At 41.3% G+C, this 14,552-nt stretch overlaps 1 protein-coding gene across 3 annotated transcripts; it reads left to right on the forward strand.

Moving 5' to 3' along the window:
* The first annotated feature begins 121 nt into the window (after positions 1-121).
* tax1bp1b (Tax1 (human T-cell leukemia virus type I) binding protein 1b) lies at positions 122-14,534 on the forward strand. 3 transcript variants are annotated; one of them, XM_056444479.1, is made up of 18 exons: positions 122-229; positions 2,348-2,541; positions 5,467-5,569; positions 6,235-6,425; positions 6,627-6,785; positions 7,666-7,814; positions 7,956-8,046; positions 8,565-8,750; positions 8,926-9,180; positions 9,822-9,998; positions 10,371-10,443; positions 10,557-10,675; positions 10,850-10,975; positions 11,499-11,585; positions 12,105-12,330; positions 12,426-12,586; positions 13,138-13,223; positions 13,508-14,534. In XM_056444479.1, the coding sequence occupies exons 2-18, from the start codon at positions 2,365-2,367 to the stop codon at positions 13,704-13,706; spliced, it is 2,565 nt and encodes an 854-aa protein (XP_056300454.1). In that variant the 5' UTR covers positions 122-229; positions 2,348-2,364; the 3' UTR covers positions 13,707-14,534. The 3 variants fall into 3 exon arrangements, with proteins under 3 accessions (XP_056300454.1, XP_056300456.1, XP_056300455.1); XM_056444480.1 differs by having other exon boundaries at positions 172-229; positions 2,385-2,541; XM_056444481.1 differs by lacking the exon at positions 10,850-10,975.
* Positions 14,535-14,552: the final 18 nt, after the last annotated feature.

Raw genomic sequence — 14,552 nt, forward strand, 5'->3', positions numbered from 1 at the left:
TATAATTAATGATAGCATGGAACATCAAGTCGATAAAGCATTGTTAGTTATTGTCTATGGTTATTACATTGTTATAAGTGGACAGGATTTCCAAGTAGGTGCCCTATGCGGAAGTGACGTAATGTTGTTATTATTCCAGGAAGAGGGCACGGGGCGAAGCACTGAACTGCGTCAACAATTGTTTTTATGATACATTCGGATTTCAGCTGCTTTTCAACATGTCAACTTGGTATGTGTTATACCTTTTTTTATCAACACGACGAACCACACCGTTGTCGTTTGTATTCTCTCCGCGTGTCATGTTTGAGAGACGGCTAACCTAAACTGTTTACGACGGCTAACCTTTGTCCTCCTCGATAGCTGAGCTCGTTAGCTAACGCTAGCGGCTGTCTTCACTGGGAGTGTTGTGATGTTTCTCACCAAATGCGAAGTATTTAAAGTGTCTAAGTTAATATGCAGCTCTGGAGTCTCAGGAACACATATTACGTAACATTGAGTCTAACGCGTAATCTCATCCAGAAAGGTAGCTACCGTCAGCTAGCTAGCTGCGTTAGCTTCACTGTGTTTACTGCGGCCTCGCTTCTTGTTGCTTATAAAATCAACAATTGCCGTCAACTTTGGCCAAATTCGTTTCTAACGTTACACATCAGAGGTCTGGTGGATCGCTGTAACGTTAGATGACGACAATGTTCAATGTTTCTGATGATCATCCGAGCAGCTGTTTTTCCTGTCACAGGCCCAATTACGTAGGTCAACATGATATCAGCTGAGGCCGAGATGGAAGGTCCACCCTGAAGTAGAACTGACGTGTTCACTTGAAACAGAGGCCACTTGTATCTAGAACTGATTTCGTCTCATTGTGACACTATCTGAGTATTTAAGATGAATATAGCTGATATTAAAGTGGTCTAAAATGCAATTTAAATACATATTGTGTTAAACTACTTGTTGTACCACAGGTAAAGTTATCTTGACAATGTATGACTTTAATATCAATGAATGACTCCTTTTAAGTAGAAGTATTAATGTATAAAAGTGCTTTGTCACCAAAGTTATGTTCTTATTTCTTACAGTAAAGAAAGAAGCCCTCTGTTATATTGATGACACTGTATCATATACTCCTTTGCATGCCTTTTGGTGTCATCAGTGCAACTGTATCAGTATTTCAGCAATAATTGATAAATACATGAGGTAAATTGGACTAATTAAAAGACTAATGAAAAGATGTGTTAGCTCAATAGATAGATAGATAGATATATGCTTTATTAATCCCCAAGGGGAAATTTGTCGTGACAGTAGCAGCACCAATAAACCAAACACACAAGAATAAAAAAAAAACCCACAAAATATAAGAAACAGGGATGAAAGATATAGAAGTATACAAAGTAAAATACAAAACAAAACAAAATATATATGTACATATACAACACACATGCATACACAACACACAACACCAATGACAAAGCACCAATACTACTTTGGGTGTTACAGATAAGTTACAGTTGTATGGATCTACAAGTATGTACAGTATCCTGCATCACTTGAACATACATTTTTGGAAAGTAAAAGGTCATGGCTTCTCCTGTAAATGTTTTTATTTATTTTGTTGACCATAGAGAAACTTCCAGATTGCATGGACTTCAAACATGTCATCTATTTCTGCTGACTGAGCAAGGTTCCTTCACCACAAAACAAAATTACAGATTCAACAGATGATTTTCAATGTTAAGCCAAACCAAGCCAACTCTTGTCTTCTAGTGACAATACCCAGTCTGATACCATAATACATCTGTTTATTGGAAACATATCAATATGATACCATACATTAATCGGATTACTCAAAATGTAAGATAAATGTCCATGCACTGGTTGACAGTACTTCAAGGCTTAATTAAATGATTGCCGGATAGATTTGCTATCTTCAAGTCTAATGAGAACCTACAGCAGATTTTGATGGCACAGCCATTTTATATGGGTCTGAATTGAAATGAAAATCCATGTCCTTGGAATAATGATTATATTTATCAACTGAAAATTCACCATGGCTCTGTTTGAATATAAAAAATGGTTGGCCTCAGTAACATGATGTTTTCACTTTATAATGTACGGCACACTTATAAAATTAAAATTGCTTTTATTCTGTAATAGACAAATGATAGAATACAATTCCTTTTTATTCAAGAACAATATACACTGTAATTGTCGGATTATTCGGGTCAAATCAGGTTTGTTGTGTAGAAATGGCTTGTGTCTTCTCATTTACTGGAAAGAGTGCTATTTTGTTTCTTTCTATGTGGTTCTTATTTTTCCTAATCATGTTTTCTGTGGCTTGTCTCTTCCTGTGTAGCTACTGCTGAGTAATCTATGGCACTCTTCCTGGACAGGACTTTATTAAGCACCAACATGGACACATCAAACTTTGCCCATGTCATCTTCCAGAATGTGGGGAAGAGTTACATGCCCCATGCTGCTGTGGAGTGCCACTATACACTGACGCAGTTCATCAAACCACATCCAAAGGACTGGGTTGGCATATTCAAGGTGAAAAAAAACCCTTCACTGTATTATAAAAGTCTTTAAAGAAAACAAAATATGCGCAATAATTTGTAGTAATTGGAGTAGCAGAAGTATTACAGGATCTATTTTAATGGCTAGAGCATGTTGCGTACTATTGTAAGGTAACTTACAATATGACACGCTAACTATCGAAGCATGTGTTACAAATTCATGAATCTTTTTTTCGTTTTCTTTAAATTGTGCAGTAATTCCGAGTACTTTTACTGAGAAGGTGGAAACAAAATATTAATTCAGTGGTGAGGAACAACTGAGAGATTGCAAGTGCAGCTATTGTTGAGTTTGTTTAAAAAAAAAAAGAAGTTTGAAGAGGGAATGGAGCATTTTGATCCCCACCACACACTAGTGTCCCACCTGCATCTTGTTATAGGAGCAGCCTTTTACTTTAGCCAACTGTAGTGCATCGTGGATGTACTCAGAAGCAGTTGGCTCCAGGCTGATGAGGTGGAAGCTGTAATTAAAATCACACCAGCTCAAAAAATATCTAACGAATAGCGTTCTCTGTTTGTGTTGCATTCTGCCTGAATGCGCTCCTCGTATTAAGAGTCGGACATATACTCGTATCATGCATTTTTTATTCTTGTAGCCTGCTGTAATGCCATGAAGCCAGCCGAGACACATCGTTGCAGTTTGGCTGAGCACAAGATATTTGAATGGATTATATATTTGTAGTCGTGATAAAAGCCATTTATTTATTCTGTGTCAGAAAAAAGATGTCCGTGGTTAATACACGTGTTGTGTGCTATTTATGATATGTTTGTGGATGTACGTAAACAGAGGTTTTCCTCTAAGTTGATGTTAGGCTAAGATGGATCCTCTGTAGTTAGATGCCTCATCACATTGTGCTTAGCCTCAAGCTAGGCACCAACTCGATCTTAAAATCACTAATTTCTTGAGCCTCTAAAACACAGAGCCGAGCTGGAAAAGGCTGAAGGCAGGATCGTAAATTGCGTAAATGTTCCTGGCAGTGCTGACAGATGAGCCATTTGGTGCCAAGTTCTTCCGTTTGGAAGCATAGAGATATCCTGGACCCACTGTGCACCAGTGTTAGCTCCTGGACACTTATTTGGTTGCGATTGGCTCCCGGTCAAACAAAGCAAATTCTTTCTCCGATTATTTGGAGTTTTTTGTTTTATTTTGATGCGTTATTTACTTATTTAATGCACTTTTGCTCTGAATATAATGCATGTTCCAGATATGTCTCTTTAAGTGATGCGGTTTGAGTAGAGACGGTCCGATGTTCCAGTTGGTTGCAGTGTAGTGGTTAGCACAGCTGTCACTAATTTGGTTCATAGAAATATAAATTTGAAGAATTATGACTGAATTGAAAATTAACTCCTACCACATTTCTAATTCAGGCTTTCGCATGGCAACCTCAAATAATTTACAAATGTTTAAAGTATACACTTTTAGTTAGAAAATCCAACAAACTCAATCTGCTGTTGATGATACATTGAGGGTAGACGGCTTCTGGTTTGCACATGGACGGACGCAGCCTTCGGCCTGTTTGATTTGGGAACATTCATCAAACTGCGTGAATCCAGCGGCTCTAGGGTTCATGGAGGAAGGCTGTCACAGTAACCAGGGAGAAGCACTGCTTTAAAATTAACCTGTTTTAAAGCACAGCCTCTCAGTGTGATTCATGAACAACTTGCTCTTCAAGACACTCTGACATCACATTACCTCCGGCGGCAACGCTGCCACCGGCTTCTCCCGGCTTTCATCTCACAAGTATGACTTTGCTGGAATGCTGCGGAAATGCCACATTTAAAATGGAACTGCAGTGGTCGGCTTTATGATCACATTTTTTAAACCGCTTTTATGTTTGGAGATTTAACTCTTGCAGTGTTGCGTGTGTTACTGGTCCCCACTCCAGCTTTTTTTAATGGTGGCTCTATACTGTCTCTACTTCCTCTCCTCCTATTTATACACATTGCAGACCAGTCTGTTGTAAGTGAAAGAGTTCCTCTCAGAGTTTTCACCCACCACCACCTCTGCTGCTCTAATGAGTGGACTGGTAAGGGCTAGCCTTCAGTAATGACACTCTCTAACTAGGTGCGTTTTAACTGCTTCCTGTTCTTTACTGCTGGAGGCTGGAACTGCACTGGCAACAATTGGGGGTTTGGGAGCACCAGGGCTTTCTATCTCTGGCTCTGATGAACACTTGCAGTATTGTAGCTGTAGGCTGTTTGAACACAGGTGGGGAAAATAAACTGCCCAGATAGAGAAAAGGGCCTGTACACATCAAAGCAACATATGTTGCATACATTTAAGTGAGCTCTGTCGACCTTAATATCTCAAATATAATTTTGGTTAAACTTTAGAATTCAAATCCCACGTTTTAATCCATGTTCTGTGGTGACTGGGCTTGTTGTGGATGCATGTGTGTGCTTGAGTGTGCACACTGAGCCGGCCAGCTCGACGTGACTCTGATTTAGTTTGACAGTTTTATGGCACCAGGCTGGAGTTATGGGTGTATTTTCGTTACTCCTTCCTCATCAGCCGTCAGTTAACAACACATAAAATATGTATAATTACATATTGGTTTTCATTTTCAAGTCACCTATGTATAAAATTGTCACCTATTTTCCTTTTCCTGTGAAAAATGAGTTGTAGTGACACAGTTAGGCTTATTCATGACGAGAGCCGGGTCATCTGCGCGTGTTGACCAGGAGTTTCAGTGGTTTATAGAAACCATAATCTATGGTCTTGCACTATCACTCCAACATAGATCGAAAACACCATGATTACCGTAATATACCAAATTGAGATATTTTGGAAGTGTTCCTGTTTGGATTCTAGGAAGTCTCATTGTTAATCCTCCATTGTTATTATCTTACACTCATGTGGTGAGAGCATCTGGCTGAATGGATTCCCCACAATGTCTCACAGGTTGGTTGGAGCACAGCGAGGGACTATTACACATTCTTGTGGTCGCCTCTCCCAGAGAGATATGTGGAAGGCACCGCAGTCAACCGAACAGCGGTCTTTCAGGGTAAGATCATACCATAGTTTTATATAACTTTGACACCTTTAATAACTGCATATCTGAATGCTGTTCAGAGGATTGTTAAAACTGAATTAGTGGGTAGAAATAAATGTGAAGCTTTCCCCATAGATCTATATTCTGGTGTTAGAGAAATAAATACAAACATATTTTTTATAAAGTAATGGAGAGTGACACGAAGGAAAGAGTCCATTTACTTTTTAGATTCAAACCATTAATTTTTTCCCAATATATACACACACTTATTCCAAGATATAACTGCGCTTTTTAATAACTTTTGAATACGTGTGTAGTTTAAGAGCGGCGAGTTGGGGGTTGTGAAGGGATTTATTTCTCTTTGCTACTATGTTCCGTTCAATTCAATTCAATTCAGTTAATTGTGTATAGCCCAAAATCACAAACTACAAATTTGCCTCAGAGGGCTTTACAATCTGTACACATATGACATTCCTATCCCAGGACCTCACATCGAATCAGGAAAAACTCCCCAAAAATCAGAAAAAATCCTCACACGGGGAAGAAAGGGAAGAAACCTTCCGGAGAGCAACATAGGAAGACCCCTCTCCCCGGATGGAAAGAAGCAATAGATGTCATGTGTACAGAGTTACAATGTCATGCCGTGAGTTTGCTGACTGGATGTCATTCTTCCCCAGGATATTATGTTCCCCACGATGATGCCGAGTTCTACCAGTTCTGTTACGTGACCCACAAAGGAGAGATCAGGGGAGCCAGCACGCCATTCCAGTTCCGTGCCAACAGCTCTTCAGAGGATGAGCTGCTGACTGTGGAGGATGAATGCAACTCTGACATCCTGGTGGTCACCACCAAGGCTAGCTTCTTTCAGGTATAGTGGGCCAGAGCAGTGCTGCTCAATGTATCAATGGTCTCAGATCTTTTGTGGCTGTTACATCTAGAACTGCTACTGCATACTAGGTCGTTATGGACATAATTCACAGTGGTGAATAACTGTATATGATCTTTGAGCATGGTGTTAATTAGTATGCGAGTGGCCCGAACATCTTGACTAACTCATCTCTCTGTGCAGCAAAAGATGGAGGAAGCCCAGAGAGATAGAGAGGAGCTGGTCAAACACACGACCCTCCTGCAGCACGAGAAGGAGCAGCTGGACGCTGAGAAGGAGAGCCTGCAGAAGGAGTGTGAGCAGGAGAAAGAAACCTGTGCCGAGCTGAGAAGAGAGAGCCAAGTAAGCTGAAAATAGACTGAGTACATTTTAGAAGGCAGTCAGGAGGGAGGAACATGTGTGTTGCTCTTGTAACAGTCTTGTTAATGAAGCAGGAAGTCTTGCTCTTTTTCTGTTGTATATTATGGTCGTTCTTGGTTGTTGTTTGACAGCACATGCGGATAAATGTGCTAAATGATATGAATGATGCTCTTTTCCAGTTCTTGTAGTTCTACCAAGGATCGCTTTACATTTGGCCAAGCAGTCTATTAGCACCCTCTAGCGAAGGACTGCAAATCTGCAGAGCTTTTCAAACTTGTGTTCCACAAAAGTATAAATCACACTGACATATATGAATGTCTAAATTATCAAAGTTGTAATGCTGTTTTTTATAGCATAACATTAAGTTTTAAAGGCAGTGTCGGTATGAATTCAAACTGCTGTCCTCTGCAGCTTTTAATACGTTTTTCAGATGAAAACATGATTACAGATTTTGTGGCTGTTAATTTTATGACTAAACTTTTATATGATTTTTTTTACATGGTGTGAGTATATAAAAAAGCTGAACAAATTGTAAAAAAAAAAGAAAGAACTCAGCATTTTGACATGCTGTTCATTTTGATCTCGACTTTTTATGCTTTGCGCATGTTTGCATTGAGTCAAAGAAAGAGATGGAAAGTGATATACCAAGAAGTTAGCCATAGTTTATCATATCAGTTTTGAACCCATCTAGATTGACAATTGGAGTATGATATATATTTGAGTGAGAATGATTAATTAATCAATTAGATCATGCACACTATCAAACAGAAGCATTCTTTTTTGCATACTATATATTGTCTTTGGTCTTTTTTGGGTTGTTTTAGTCCAGCTGTTGCCAACATTATATTTTATTGTCTCCCAGGATTTGCAGAATTCTTGCCAGGCCTTGCAAGAAGAGAAAGAGGAAGTAAAGGGGAGGCTGGAGGAGGCCACGGCCAAGGTTATACAGTTGGAGGAGGATCTGAATGGAGTCACACAGAAGGGTCTACAAAAGGAAACGGAGCTGGACAGGTGAGTTCAGGATGGAGGTGATGTTGCAGATTCACTGAATTGCAGGTTTTTGGTAAATTATTCCAAACACTGAATGTGAACAAAGACAGTGTGATGGGTGATAATGTTTGTGACCAACACTGTTTATGATCTTTCCTTTAGTCTCAAGGATAGAGTGAAGAAACTCACAGCAGAGAAGGAGGCACTTGAATCTCATCTCAAGAATGAGAAAGATGAGAAGGAACTCTATAAGGTAATGTGCTGGTAGTATTAATACATTTCTTCACATTAACAATATTAAGAAAATAAACTGTCAATGTTCAGCTTTACAATCTGTACAGTCAACAATCATTGAATCATGAATTTTCCTGTTTTTCACTTTTCACTCGTGTGATTATTCTGTATACTCTAGCTCGAGCCTTTAGTCTAAAGAGGGCACGCCTTATTCCGTCTTCTTCCGGTGCAGCTGGTGTTTCTGTGGCTTTATTGTGGTCAGCACTGCACAGGAACTGGGAATGCCACATACTTTAGTGACGCCACGGAAATGAAGCAAAAAACCTTTATCTAATTTAACTTTCACCCTCAAACACACTGGAGCCGTCGCACTAGGAAAACTTTACGGGCCGCTCTCAATCCCTGTTTTGTAATTTAGTTCATGCAACATTTATTTTAATAGTCATATGCTCTTTGGTACATGGTCGTGATTAGTGTTGTATAAATAAGGCAAATGCCAAGGACTTAATATTTTTTAACTGTGTGTGTGTGTTTCAGATTCATCTGAAAAACCGGGAGCTGGAGAACACTAAACTGAGTGCAGAGCTGCAGATGCTGAAGTCTGTGGATCTGAACAAGGAAAACACAATCGCCCAGTTCAAAGAGGAGGTGGGACGGCTGCAGGCGTGCCTCACTGAGAAGGACAAACAGTACAGAGAAATCCTGGCCAAGGTTCCTCCCATGGTACACGCTATTTTGTTTTAAAACCATAAGAAAGTCACAACAACAAGATATATTTGAACAGTATTTAACTTGATTAATGATGACATAAGAATTCATCAAACATATTGATAATAATAAGAATAATGACCGTGCCGGACTTGCAAACCTTCACGTGGAACGTCTTTGTTTCCGGCAGGGAGATATGAAGGCCATGAAGGAGAAGCTGCGGCAGAAGGAAGAGCAGCTCCAGGCCAACCAGCAGCAGTCCTCCTCGTTAGCCGCGGAGTTGAGGGACGCCTCCAGCACCCGCGACCGGACCATGTCTGAACTCTACCACATGAAGCTGGAGGCCGATGCCCTTCGCCAGGCGATGGCTGAAGCTCAGGCTCACTGCGTGCGCCTGGAGCGCCTGGTAGAGCAGATGAAGGCAGCGGAGGCCAAAAAGGAAGCGGTACGGATACTGATCAGTCTGCTAACGGGCTATGTTGATGAACCATTGCATCTTTTATTTGACTTGTTTGATATAATCACATCGGTGATGTGGGAGCATAGAAACCCTCTTAATATTCTGTGTACCAATGAGTGGCAATGAGAAAAAAGACGGAACTGAGCAAGGCCATTGTATGGAACAGTTTTTATTATTGTCCAACCCTTTTTCTAAGTATGGTTTGTTTTACTGAAACCAAGCACAGCATACCAAAGACAGTTACTGGGAGGAAGAGCAAAGTAATAGAAAGGGAAGCTAAAAGTCTCTCAAGGATTATTTTTTTAACACTGTAATTATGTCCATAAGTCAGCCTTAGCTCGGCGTAAACCCCCCAAAAAGATGACATCGTCATGATGATCAACACAGTCTCCTGTGCTGCATGAGAGCGCCGCATAACAACAGCTTTTTGTTGATCACCATTGTTTTACTCAAGAATCATTTAATAGCATCCCTTGATTCAAAAGGCCCCGGTAGTACCTTAATGGTTGGGCGTGACCATCTACAATGTCTCTTAGGGGTTTCTTTCTATCACTATAAATTCCCCAGGGGCCTTTGCAGTTGGCCAATTACCGTGATGTGATTACTGTAATGATTGTCTCCATCAGGCTAAATCAGAAGAAGACGAAGCGGCTGGAGACCCAGCTGTTCTCGCAGAGCTGCAGAGAGAGGTGGAGGATCTGAAGCTGCGGCTGCACATGGCTGCAGAACACTACAAGGAGAAATACAAGGAGTGTCAGCGACTGCAAAAACATGTGCTCAGGCTCTCCGACCAGCAAGGAGGGGTAGGTCCCGCCAGACACCAGCCGCCATACTTCACACTTTTAATAGCAACAGAACTTTCTATAGGCGTTTACTATCACATCCCATGACATGCAATCAGAGGTAAAGGGTGTCGGAGATGAATCTCTGTCAGCATTCAATGTTCTTGTTAACAATAAGAGATTTACACATTCTTCAATACACACTTATTCAATACACAATAATAATAATAATGCTGTGTCATTGTTTTAAGTGGCATACTTTTGTTTGTGAACCTAAAAGTCATTTTTTGTTGTTTACTGATCCCGCCTGCATCAGCTTACTTTTACATTTTTAAATTTAGTTCTAGTTGTACTGAGAGCTAATTTTCAACACATACAATGTCCTGTCTGTAGGATCTGAAGAGAAGCTCAGCACCAGAGGCCTCAACAATACCGGTGTCAGTGAGTCCAGACATATCAGTGCCAGGTACGTTTTGTCTAACTCTGCCTAAGTGTAAGCCACTGAACAATGAACAATGGCCGTTAAAACTATAATCCTGCTTTGCCAAACTGTCCATCTTGCCTTCATTGTCTTCACAGGGAGTCCAGGTTCTGCTGATCCCATGTTGGAAGCCATCATCCAGGAAAAGCTCAAAGGATTCACCAGAGAGGCTTCCGATAGGAATGACAAGTACAGGAAATGCAGGCAGATGCTGGTGGTAGGAAACATATTATTTACGCCCGTTTATCGATCATGTGTCTCCAAATTCTATGTTCAAACCCGGTTGTCAAGGACTCGTGTTCTCCAAAGGTAAGTGTGGGCCTCCTGCATTGTGGGATAAAGACATCTGATTTAAAAGAAGAGCACCGGTTAATATCTAACTGCTCTTCAGGAGGAGAAGGAGCGTAGCTGCATGTTTGCTGATGAGCTGACCAAGATGGAGGTGAAATTTAAGGCACAACTGAAGATGAATGAGAACATGAAACTGCAGTTGGCATCAGAGGAAGATCGCTACAAGGTCAGTCTAGACACTTAGCACTGCGGTCAGGCCATTTGTTGCAAGAGATGCTCTGCTGCTGCTTTCAGATCAGGTCTGTCTTTGGACACTTACAGCATGTTTACTGCTCGGTATGGCTGGTTTAGCTCTGGGATGGAGCCTTTGATGCCATCTCTCCCCTTGAACAGAGCCTCTCTGACAGTGTTGTTTATGAGCAGGCCTATCTGTGGGACGACATTTTACTGCTGTTTATTTCAAACTCGGGAGACAAGCGAAGTTTGGCTCTGAGGAGTCATCTCCAGTTGCCTGGCTAATGCTGTGCTTGGCACCGGTCAGGCGGGTATTTGCTTAGTGTCTCAGAGGAATTCAAACAGGTTGTTTTGCTTTGACCGTATTGTGCATAAATCAGTCCTCTGCAAAGGGAAGCTTTTTATGGCTGTGATCAATGAACGTCACGTACTGAGGGCTGAGGGTATTTCAATCACCGATTTGTTCGTGTATTAAAAATGTCTTCTTGTTTTTGTGTGTCTTTTGTTTACCTCAGAGCCAGGTAGCTGAGAAGGGACGGGAGCTGAAGGAGCTGAAGGACACACTAGCACTTGTGGTGAAGGAGAAGGAAAAAGTGGAGGGGGTTAGTGACAGCTTTCATTTTCTCTTTTATAGACTTCTTCCTCTCTTGAAAACTGCCATTCCCCTTCCATTTTCCCTCTCCCAATCTGGTTTGTGTTTTAATATGGCTCTAATTGTAGAAGCACAGTAAATGAGTTCTTATTTTCCATTCCATTACTTTGGACCACAGCGAGGTCCTCACTGACCTACAATGTTGCTTCGAGGTAATGCTGTTACAGCTAAGAAGAGCTGAATGACCCAATTTGAGGTTTAGACTGTAAACTAAATTGGTGTCTGCAACTAACATCAATAAAACACAGCCTCCCAATCCCTTTGAAAATGAGAAGAGTTTCTTTTTTAATGAAGGCACAAATTAAACTGTGTGAGAGCTCATAGCTCAGGAGCTGCAGCAGGGTTTTAAGCGTTAATGTGTTCCTTGCCTCGAAAGACAGGCTGGCATAGAGATACAGAACTCAACAGAAAACATGATTAGCTTTGACATCGGCCTTTTTTAATTTGTTCTATTCTGCTTCCTGCTTAGGAGCTCCAGAAGGGCAGCAGCAGTAGCAGCAGCAGCAGCAGTAGCAGCAGGAAGGGCGATCAAGACGGCAGCGAGAAAACCAGCTTGGAGAGTATCCAGTCCAGTGTGCCGATATTCCTGCAGTACCCTGTCCCTTACACCCAGGATGCACCCACCCCCCTGCTGGTCTCTCAGAGCCCCAGCAAGCTGCATTTTGGGAACCCTTACGCCATCTCACACTCAAAAGGTTGGTCTCCTTTTGAGAAAGATTCACATGACTTTTGTGGAGTAATAATTTGCTTATATGTGCAGCAACTATGACTCTGAATTCTCTCCCTGCAGATGAGGAAGATGAGGAGTTCTCAGATGACCAGCTGCTTAGGCTGCCCCCTGTGGGCCCGCCCTCCTGGGACAGTAATGTGGTGTGTATCCAACCCACCCGCAACCACAGCCGGCCAGAAGGCCGCGAGGAGTCCGAGGAAAAGCAAAACAACAACAACAATGTAAGCTCAGACTCTCTCCCATGTCCTCATGAAATGGAAATCAAGGAATAACACACATATCACACACTGGAGAAACTTAATGAAAGAATATATTTTAATGGAAAAACTAACCTCCTCCATCTTTTACAATACCACAGAACACCACTCCATCTGGTCATCGTTCACTATGTTTTTACAAACATGACACCACCCATCCTATTAATATGACAATTGAAATTGTTTTTTTGGGGGCTGAAAATCAATAAATACATCCATACACGCATACATATAAATTTGCTCTCATCTATGTACTCTCTTTCATCTCGAAAAAGCCTCAGGCACACACGCGCACACACACACACACTCACACACACACCCCGTTCTCCCATACCCTGACTATGTGATGTGCTGTTGTATCTCACTGTTTTGTCGTCCTCTTGGTGTTACCTCTACGTATTCTCTCTTGTCTTACGATGAATGAATAACATTCTCTCCCATGTACGTTATGCCGTTAACTACCGATTGATTTTGTTCTCCTTTTGTATTAAATATTCACAAATGTTCTTTCTCAGGGTAATACCAGCGAACAGCCCACAGCAGCTGAAACTCACAGCCCATTTGTGAGTGATGGACAAACTGCCTTCTGCTTTGATCCCAGGTAACACACCCTCCCATGCTCAGACTCAAACTCTTAATAAATGCCTTGCGTTTCGCTGCGCCCTACGTTTTCTAAACCTGTGCATTGTAACATGTGCAACGTGTTTGTTCTGCTGCACAACCCCCCTTTGTTGGCATTAGTCATGCAGCAGCCCACCCACGTGGCATCAGACAGATGCTCTTCGTTAGCCAGCGCTCCTGGTTTGCCCACCTCATCACTCGACTGCATATTAACCTGCACGTTCTCCCCCTGCCTTCCTCTCCTCCTGTCCTCTGCGTGTGCAGCATGGACATGAAGCGATGTCCGCTGTGTGAGGTCATCTTCCCACCCAACTATGACCAGAGCAAGTTCGAGGTGCATGTGGAGAGCCACTGGAAAATCTGCCCCATGTGCAGCGAGCAGTTCCCGCTGGACTGCGACCAGAAGGTGTTTGAGAATCATGTGCTCACCCACTTTGACGGTCACCCGCTCAACTTTGAGTAGAAAAACGAACACAAAATCAGCACATCCGGTCTGCCTACTTCCTGTGGCCACTGAATTAAATCACCCTGCACTTTTTTCTGCATGTAATGGTGTGAAGATCCATTCTTTAGGACTTCACCGACTTTCGCTTTGTTACTTCGACTTAGTGAAACTCTTTGAAGTGATGTGACATTTTTAAATGACATTCTAATTCAGTGTATATGGCGGGGCTGCTGAATTTACATTTTCTTTTATAGGTGAAAGGTTTCCCGTCATTTGGATTTGAAGAATAATTTAAGGGGATATGACTGTTCTACCTATACGGACTTTAAATTGACTCACACAGATCTGTCAGACTACAGGATGTAACGAATCAGGGAAAGAGATAAGTGTTTACCAAACTTACATTTAAAATATCCATCCAAATGATTCCCCCCTTAAACATCACTGTACAAGTCATTTATTCATTCTTTTTAGAAAGCAGCCTTGGTGTGCAATATGCAGTCAGGGAGAAATCTTCAGTGATTATATTTAGACATGATAATACAGAACATCAGATCATCTATTTTAGAATTAAAAGCCAATGATTTTATGAAGTCAGATACTTTGTGTATGATATATATTTGTTTTATGTTGGGTTTCCTTTGTCTTGATTTAGAATATTTCTTGGTTTCTTTGTCAGATCCTTCATATCATCAGCTCATCCGTGCATGCTCAGCTTATGTTAAATGTCCTTTTTCTGTTCTTCTCTTTTACAGTCATAACTTAATACATTCATAGAAATGTTTCATTTGTTAAGTGAGTCTCATGTATCTTATAAGAACTAATAAAGTCTTGTTTGAATCTGAATCGTGTCCATGCATAGTT

The sequence above is a fragment of the Pseudoliparis swirei genome, chromosome 22 (assembly GCF_029220125.1).
Source record: "Pseudoliparis swirei isolate HS2019 ecotype Mariana Trench chromosome 22, NWPU_hadal_v1, whole genome shotgun sequence".
Classification (NCBI taxonomy): domain Eukaryota; kingdom Metazoa; phylum Chordata; class Actinopteri; order Perciformes; family Liparidae; genus Pseudoliparis; species Pseudoliparis swirei.

Coding starts and splice junctions, on each gene's coding strand:
- tax1bp1b (XM_056444479.1), top strand. CDS start 2,365: ATGGCACTCTTCCTGGACAGGACTTTATTAAGCACCAACATGGACACA. Junction 2,542..5,466: donor ACTGGGTTGGCATATTCAAG/GTGAAAAAAAAC, acceptor AATGTCTCACAG/GTTGGTTGGAGCACAGCGAG. Junction 9,999..10,370: donor TCTCCGACCAGCAAGGAGGG/GTAGGTCCCGCC, acceptor TCCTGTCTGTAG/GATCTGAAGAGAAGCTCAGC.